The sequence below is a fragment of the Miscanthus floridulus genome, chromosome 18, assembly GCF_019320115.1.
Source record: "Miscanthus floridulus cultivar M001 chromosome 18, ASM1932011v1, whole genome shotgun sequence".
NCBI lineage: Eukaryota > Viridiplantae > Streptophyta > Magnoliopsida > Poales > Poaceae > Miscanthus > Miscanthus floridulus.
The window spans coordinates 79086423-79095571 of record NC_089597.1 but is presented as its reverse complement, the minus strand read 5'-3'; the positions used below and the strand labels follow the sequence as shown (position 1 = coordinate 79095571).

The 9149-nt window shown below is 45.7% G+C and overlaps 1 protein-coding gene across 1 annotated transcript; it reads left to right on the top strand.

Annotated features, from left to right (window-relative positions):
• The first annotated feature begins 600 nt into the window (after positions 1-600).
• LOC136519494 (uncharacterized) lies at positions 601-1304 on the top strand. Its single transcript, XM_066512881.1, has one exon. The coding sequence runs from the start codon at positions 660-662 to the stop codon at positions 1197-1199; it is 540 nt and encodes a 179-aa protein (XP_066368978.1). The 5' UTR covers positions 601-659; the 3' UTR covers positions 1200-1304.
• Positions 1305-9149: the final 7845 nt, after the last annotated feature.

Sequence of the window (9149 nt, the reverse complement as noted above, 5' to 3'; positions counted from 1 at the left end):
AGATAACAATACTGTAAAATGTTAGTATTGTTATCTTATCATTCGATCGGTGTGTTTTTAGTACAAAAGTTTAGTTGTCTTGTAGCAATGCACGGGCACGAACCTAGTACTCAGGAGTAAAATGCAACCAGGTTTCTTATGGCTCTCCTTACAAAGCTCTTCCAGCTCAAGAAATTCATAGTATTGTTAGCTTTAAAAAAAGAAATATGCCAATACTTCAATCACATCTATCTAAGATTAAGTAGAAGTTCCGCACATATAACTTCACTTGTAATTTTATTTAAAAAAATTGCAAAAACGTCATTGTTTTCCTATTTGCTTTCTTGTGTTGTGCGTGGATGAAAGAAACATATAAGAAAAGTGACGGTTTGAGAGGTGCAGTGTAGTCAAGTGAGATCCACATGGGGAACAAGTGTGAAACACACCATAGCGCACGCTATGCTACTCCACTACTACCTCAACCTCAAGTCTCGGCCCCATTGCCGCGTCCACCATTAGTGCTCCTCTTCCTCCTACCACTAAGAAACCACCGGTCCACTGGCCACAGCTATATATACCCCCATCCTCCTTTCCCGCCATTATCCACCACAAGCAGCATTTTCAACACTTTAGAGAACTTTGATTTCTCAATAACAATTCCTTGCTCGTCTCGTGCGTAGATGGATCGCCAGAGCGCTATATCGATGCAGAGCAATGGTGCCAACGCCGGTGCTGCCGTGCAAGAGTGGATCTACCCTGGCGGCTGGCAGCCGGAGCAGGCCGTCGTCGATGTCGCGTTCCTCATGGAGCTGCTGGAGGACGCGCCGGTGGTGGACCAGCCGCCCGAGGACGTCAACCGGCTGAGCCGCGTCATCAGGTCCGTGGAGGCCGAGATCGGTGGAGGAGGTGGGCCGCCGCCGTCGGCGGCCGTCGCAGACGGTGGGGGCACGGCCGATCACGTGCCTGGAGACGTCCATAACGGCGGGCTGGAGGACTACCTGCTGCCGGACCTTGATAGCATCCCCGGCCCGTGCGTGGCCGAAGCGCCGTTGGAGTTCTGGACGGAGGTGCCGCCGGCGGTGGGGCATGATATGGGCGGCTGGTACGTCGACGTCGACGGCGACGGTGTCATGGTCGGGTACGAGTTCAGAGAACAGTGCTATTACGGCTACAGCGACAGCCCACACGTTGAGCAAGTGCACAGCCCCTTGTGGGAATGAATGATCAAAAGTCTGAAAAGAAGGAAAAACCATATGAATTCAAGAAGGCGAATCAATCTTATACCTAAAGCTTTCGACTCTTTCTTCTATTTTATTTTACTATAAAGTCTTATCCACAAGCAGACTACAGCTCCTCCTCCTCCTCTCAGATAGCAAAGGCGGACTTTCTCTCTCTTCCCTCCTCCTCTCAGATAGCGTAGGAGCCGGAGAAGCCAATTTTTTTTTTCTCGGGCAGCTCCTTTATGTCCGCGAGAGAGAAAACGGATTTCATGAACAATATCTGAACAGTGCGCGGTGCCCGAGGATCCCGAACCGGAGAAATCCCTCCCAAAGAGGCCCTTACTCTTCTCTAACCAAATGGCTAAATCTCATATAGATTCTACAACTTCTTTCCATTGCCTCTAGTTCAAAACCCCCGAGAATCACTTTAGAATCAGTTCTCACCTACTCCCTATGCTGCTCTCCCATCATAATCAGGTAGAATCACTTCATTAGAGAATCAAAAGTAGAGCCAGAGAATCTAGGAGTGCTGAAACAAACAGACCCGTAGTACTTACTTTATAATTTCAGTACTGAAACATGCAATTTTTATATATATGAGTTGCCGGAGTTATTATAGGACTTCACATAAAAAAAACACATGAGTTTTCTAATTTTCTAGTAATTCTGATCTAGTTTTACTCCCTACGTTCATAAATAAATTCTCTTACTGTTTGCACGTAGTCATCGGTTCTATATTTTGGTCACAAAATTATTTTTTATATTTGGATATTCGAAAATAATTTGAATATATTTGTCACAAAACCATCCAATACTGTGTTCGTGAGAAATTACAAAAGCCAAATAAAAAAAACTATCAAACAAGTTCATAGCGTTAAATACTACATTCAATTTATGGTACGATGTCAAATTTCATCAGCACCCCAGCAAAGTTCTTGTGAAATCTTGCTTAGCTTAATTGCGCTGGGCAATTTATTGGCCACAAAATGTTGCCGGGCAACAGTATCGCAAGTTTTTACATGACCATTATTCAAAGTATACATAGGCCAGTTTCAATGGAAATTTTAAAGGAGTTTTAGTCCCATTTAATGCTTTGACACACCAACAAACTCAGAGTTCGCAGGTTAATTATAAAGAGAGAGATGGAGAGTTTCATTGAAACGAAGCGGGATTTCAAAACTTGAAATTCCGACTCTCTTACCCTCTATGATAGTTCCAGAATATCTCGGTTATCACAGGCATCCACTTTTCAGTTGATTACAAAGTCATACAACAACAGAGTATAAAAATCAGAATAAAAATAAACTAATTACAAGCCCTCTAGGCTAAAATCAAACCAAACACTGATAATCTAATCGTAGCAGTGAAGCTTAGCAATTCTCCAATCCACGGGAATCCTTGAGAGTAGATCGCAAACCAACTACTAGTCTCAACATCACTATAAAGTCAAGAAATCTACACGTCACTAGATGTGTGCAGAGCACCAATGAGCATTAGTGGAAAAATAGAAAATAAAGGGATCTAGCAATCCTAATAGATTGACTGTAGTTTGCATTCTTAACTCATGCATAATAGCGTCAAATATATAGTGTATCTTCTCAAAACCCAACCCAAACACTCATTCTCGCCATTCACTCATCATCACATCTCACCACTCATCATCCCTCACGTCACCCTCAATCTCTCAGTCTAAGCGATGAGGCGGCCTCTGTGCCCTTCATCTCAACGGTCTCATGCCAGACCTATCTTCGGGGGTGAGAAGAAGCACGAGAGAAGACTAGCAGGATGAAACAGTTCACAGGAATGATCATGACTGAGATCGCTGCTATAGTATAGTTTTATCTCTATAGAGTGTGCACACTTGTACCCGACAGGATCACCATCATTGACCATGGCCGCGGTATAGACAAACACCGCTCAAGAACTAGCACATTCCGCACCACACTGCGCCCCCAAATGGAGTAGCATACAACACGACGCATACGCTTGGGATCGTGATTAGGGTAGCCAGAAAAACCATTAGTATCCCTCTCATTGTGCTCCTAGGGCATCAAAACCTCGTGCACCTTTTCTCCCACAGAACTGCTTAGTCCGCACTAACTCAAAAGAATAGGCCTTGCCTCATATTAGGCCCGTGGCATGCACGTTTGACAATGTCCCATATCTCAGGCATCAACCCACATCGGTCCTTAATTGGCCAGAGCAAGCACCTTCCACCAACACGTGGCTCGAAGGGTGGACCATCATCCAATGTGGGGTCAACCGACCTAGGGGGCTCAACCGAACCCCCTGTGGAAGGTTGGGACACCCTCCTCCTAGAAGCCTCGGAGAATCACTTTGGGGGCATGTCACACGGATCATGGAACTTCGTAAGGCTAGGGGGCCCATAGGGATGGTTGGCTGACCCCCCTATGGTGGTCCCACCTGCTCAATTATCTCCAATTACAATACTTCTGCAGGCTTCATGGACATGTGGAACTCGTTATTTCATAAAAATATGCTCATGATATGCTTATCTTCCTTTTATTCTAAGGCCGTTGACGGTGTGTTTGAGTATGTGAAATTATAACATTTTCAGTATCAACAGAGTGTTGCCGGTGACAAGAGCCCAAGCCTACATCTCTCTATTGGGGGTGACCTCATCAACGCGTTCCTCGAAAAATTCGAGGACATCTTTGTAGATCCATCCATAGGTGCTTCCACCACTGTGCTCCCATGACTACCACATCCGCCTGCTTTCGAGAGCCACGCCGGTGGTCATTCGCCCCTACCGTTATCCGTCAGTGCACAAGGATGAGCTAGAATGCCGGTGCTACGCCATGATCGCCCAAGGGCTCATCCGGCCTAGCTCCTCCCTTCGGTCCTGCTCGTGAAGAAATCCAACGGCTCGTGGTGCTTTTGCATCGACTACCGAGCACTCAACTCCATCATCGTCAAGGATGTGTTTCCGATATTGATGGTCAATGAACTGCTGGATGAGCTGAATGGTGTCCGCTTCTTCACCAAGATGGACCTGCACTCTGGCTACCACTAGGTCCATATGAGCTCCAGCGACATCCAGGAGACGGCGTTTGGCATGCACTATAATATTCTAGTTGAAGATGAAAAGGAGGAAGACAGTGAAAAGGACCTAGATCTATATGAGGATGATAGTTGAAGATGAAAAGGAAGAAGACATTGAAAATAACCGTAATTTGAATGAGGCTCCAAATACACTAATTTGTTGAGGAACCAAAATTCTCACATGAAGAATATGTTAAATTTGAAAGAGTTGTAGAAAAAAGATAGTAATATTTGAGATCGTTGTCGATGTTTGACCACCGATAGCCTGCCACGGGGGAACCCGGAGCAGTATGTTCGGACTTCAGCGTATGCAGAACTCAATGGTTAATGCAAGAGACAGTCGATTTATCCTGGTTCGGACCCTCAATCTTTGATCGAGTAATAGCCCTACGTCCAGTCGGTGTTAGCCTTTGCGTTGGATTGATTGTAAAGTGCTGTGTTGCGTTATCTCCCGTCCCTAGGAACCCTGCCCTCCTTTATATAGTTAGGAGGTCAGAATCCTAGTCGGTTTACAATGAGAGTTCCTAGTAGGATTACAGAATAATACTTCTACTAAGATTACAGGGGAAGAATCCTAGTTGGACTAGATCTTCTCCCTTCCTTGTGGGGTATCCCGTGGGTCCCGCACCAACAAGCCCTCAAGCACTTCATGGTTGAGTTCTGGAAGCCTCGTCTTGTTCCTTCAAGTCTTGTCAAGCAGGAACAAGAGTCGTTCGAGTGCTTTCTTGAGCAAAACCGTGTAGCGCTTCGTGAGATCTTCGCGTGGTGTGTACCTTTTTGAAGAAAAAAGTACTCCCATTTGGGTATAGCCCCCGAGCCTCTTGCTGTTTGGCACAAGGAGCTTGAGGGTCTTCTCTTGAAATCACCCTGAATCTTCGTCGAAGGGCTCCGAAGCATATACCCGGGTTCTTTGTCAAAAAGAGCTCGGATATAGCTATGTCTGTGTTCTTTTTGTCGTGTGGCCTTGAAGTGGTCTGTCTTGAAGAAGTCTTCTGAGTGATGTGCGCTTTTTTGAAGAAAAAAGTGCACTCACTGAGTGTAGCCCCGAGCCTCTTGCTATTTGGACCAAAAAGTTGGAGGGTCTTGAATCTTATGTTGTTTGAAAAACTGCTATCTTGAGGAAGTCTTCTGAGTGATGTGCGCTTTTTCGAGGGAAAAAGTGCACTCTCTAAGTGTAGCCCCCGAGCCTCTTGCTAGGTTCTTTTATCAAAAAGAACTTGGATACAAGTTTTTGGCATGTTCTCTGGTAGTCTGCTATTGTCAGATGTAGTTGTATGGTGGTGGTTGATAGTAAATGATGTTTATTCATGAGTTGTACAGTATTGGTATATTCTTCCGAATATGCTCGTTCTCGAGTACTGCTGCTTTACGCCTGACTCTTCTTTCATTGAATTCTATCTTTTCACTATGTCCTTTGTTAGGTTTGTTCTGCTGGTGCTCCTGGTCCATGTGCATCGCTTCTTTGGCCTATAAATATCCTCCTCCTATGCTGTTTTGATTCATTGAGCATTTTTGTTGCGTGGGCTGAAGTCTCCGTAGTTATGAATATAGTAGTTTGTGAAGTAGAGCAGCCCCCGGGCGTATTTTACAGTTCTTGTGTATCTTGCCGTAGCTAGAGAGAGTCTTGTGATAGGGCTTAGAGGTAGGCTAATCCCACAACAGCATTGTACTTGAAAGTACATGGCGGTAGTTGGGGGAGTCTTGTGATGTGGGATGCGATCCTTCATCTAGTAGTTCTGGGTTGATCCTCGTTGCCTGCCCTGAGAATGTCCGGTGCAGATTAACACCATATCCAGCATCACATCGGACTTGGGTAGACAGATGCCTGTTGGCCTTATCTGCTCCATGTTGTCCCGCCGTGCTGCTGATTTCCACCTTGGATGCACTGCATCCGTCCTTTGAAGAAAATAGTGTAGCCGAGTGTGGTTTGTTCTACCGAGTAGCAATTTGGAACACGTAGTCGTTCCAGAGCCTAGCCATGTCCGGGTTCCTCTTTGCTACTTTACTTGTCGTAGTACCGAGTTCATTGGGTCTTGTAAGATGTGTAATCTTCTATTTTTTGAAACCATTTATAATGGAAAGAATCTTGTCTTCTGAGTTGTCATTCTTTATTCTCCTAATGTCCCAGTTGTTGATGAGATTTCTGAGTTCTTTCTGTAAGGACTGGGTTGTTGCGCTCCTTGTGAGGTAACCCTTCTTTGCTTTATTGTTGATGAGTTCTTTTTGTAGTAACATGATAACTCCGCCATGGTGCTGGATGGATAAGTCTGAAATCTACCCGTTGAACTGTACCATTGTGTGGATTTGAGTCGTCCGTCATTTTAGCTGTGTCGGTAAATGGACCGTTGCATCCTGATGCCGTGTAAAAACAGGCCTGGTGGGCTGCGTTTTTACTAGTGTAAAATCTATTTCAACGCCTTTCTCCTCCTTTTCTTTGGTACCTTGCCTTTGCCTTGAAACCCTAGCCTATGAAACTCCGCCGTCGCCATTGCCGCCGTCATTTGAGCGCTGCCGTCTGAGCCTTCTCTATTCTTAGTGCCCCATTTCCTTTGCTAGTATATGGGTAGGAAGAAGTCGGCGAGTAAGTCCCAGGTGACCTTTGTCGACGAGGAAGCATCGCTCTCCGTTATTGAAAATCAAGAATTCATGGCGATGAGGGCTGCTCAGAAGATCTGGCCGGCTCCAACAACAACTGAAGATCAGCTTCGCGAGCTCGTTAGCGATGGTCTACTCCAGAGCAAGGAGTTTGCTGATTGGAGAGCTCTAGGCGAGCATCGAGTCCCTGCTCTAAGTCCTGGTGAGATTATTCTTTTCGTCTCCTTTATCCGTGCCAGTCTCTGCCTTCCTGCTTCTACCTTTCTTCACTGATTTCTCAACTATTTTGGGATTAGCATGAACCATCTTGCTCCCAATGTCGTCCTTCATCTTTCCATTTTTGTTCATCTTTGTGAAACTTTCCTTGGAATTCCTCCTTCACTTTCTCTCTTTCGTTACTTCTTTCGCCTGAAGCCACAACCCCGCCGCGATGACACCAATGTTCTTGGTGGCTGTGGGATTCAGTTTCGCCAGGGTCTTAAGAGCAAATTCTTTGACTATGACCTGGTTGATTCTGTGAGGGATTGGCGTGCTGACTGGTTTTATGCCGCCAACTTGATTCCTCCTTTTTCCGTTCATACTAGATCTGGTCCCTTGGTTACTGACCGATGGGAAAAGAATCCTGTGATGGTGGCTGAGCTCCAGACGATCATGCCTTTTCTTGAGAGGATTTGCATTCTAAAACAACAAGACTTGACCGGCTTCGGGATTATTTCTAGTTTTCTTCGCCGCCGAGTTCAACCTTTGAAGGAGTGAGAACATTACGGTTTCGAGTACTCTGGGGCGGAGGACCCTTCTCGTATGGTCCCTGCCCTTGAGTTGACTGATGAGGAGGTGCTTGAGTGTCTTCAGAAGATGCTGAAAGGAGTAAGCGTCGTCCCGCTTGCTGTCCTTGAGTACAATGCTAACAACCCACCCCCTGCTGTGAGTTGTTCTTTTCTTATGTGGGTACTTTTGAATGTCTTTTGTCGTATCCACTTTTTGCTTAATCTTCCTTGTCTTGTTGTTTTACTCTTTTATAGGAATTGTGGCGTAATTTTGCTGATCCAATTCCCCTTGATGATCTCCCTGCAAATGTGGAGGCTGGGGGTAATCTTGCTGGGCGTACTTGACCAGTAAGTTTTAGACCACCATAATATTTCCTGGTGTTTCTTCCGCAAACCTTGATGTATATGTAGAGTATGTTCCTCATCCAGTTCCTCGAGCTCCTCATACTTTCGGAAAGAGGGGGTGAGCGGATAGTTCTTCTTCTGCTCCATCTGTTGCCAAGAAGTCTCGTCAGCCAAGTACTCGTCCAGGTACTCCAGTTGTAGCTAGCATGCTCTTAGGTGAGCATATTAATACGCTCTGTCCTTTTGTTGTTTGTTTTTATCTTTGACCGAGTACTTTTGTCCTTTTTCAGCTAGAGCTATGGTGGCCTTGGTCGAGAGTGAGGAAGAAGAGGATGATGATGCCACCCTCATTACTCGTCGGTGAGTTCTTTTCTCGTTTTCCTATTGTTGAACCCTTCTTTTTGTTTTGACTTTGGTCTTGTTCTCTTGTAGTAAGCAGTCATTGGGTTCGAGTTCTTCTGGGGCTCCAGCACCGGCCGTGCCACTCCTGTCGCAGGGTGGCGGTGATGTTTTTGCCGCTGTGGTTCCCCTTGCGAGGTCTTCTTTTGGTTTCATGAAGAAGAAGATAGCTAAGTGAGTGAATTTTGGTTTTATTTCTTTGCTTCTGTTCTCCTTTTTTCTTATTCTTATTGGCGAGTTTCCTTGTCAACTTTCAGGCCTTCGTCTTCCCTGAGCCTCCAATCGACTTCTTGTCAAACCTCTGGTGCACCCTTGCGTACTGAGTCTTAGGACTCGAAACACACGGTCATCGAGGTGGCTGTGGGGGGGATAGAGTACACAGCTGCTGATTTGTTGACTCCTGAGGTGACCGTGGCCATGGTGGCGGGTTCATCTGAGGGATTGGCCATGGCTTCCTAGGAGATTGCTCTGGTCGTGCCTTCTTTACCTCGGCCGACTTCTCCCTCTCCTCTTCTTGCTTCCGGTGGTCCACCTTTGGCTGATGACGTGGTGTAGCAATTTGATGCCACTCATCGATTGTCGGAGCTGACTGCTGCCTGGGGAAACTTAGCGACCTTCGTGACTTTTTTCGGGGAAAAGCTCCAGGTAATTTTTTCTGAAGTTCTTTCTTTGGATGTTCGTTTTTCTTCTATCCTTATGTCTTGTTTTTCTCTCTTTTTTCTCAGTCTTTTTCTCATGATGATACCGACTTCTTTTTCTCGTTTAAACCGAGAAAAAGTTG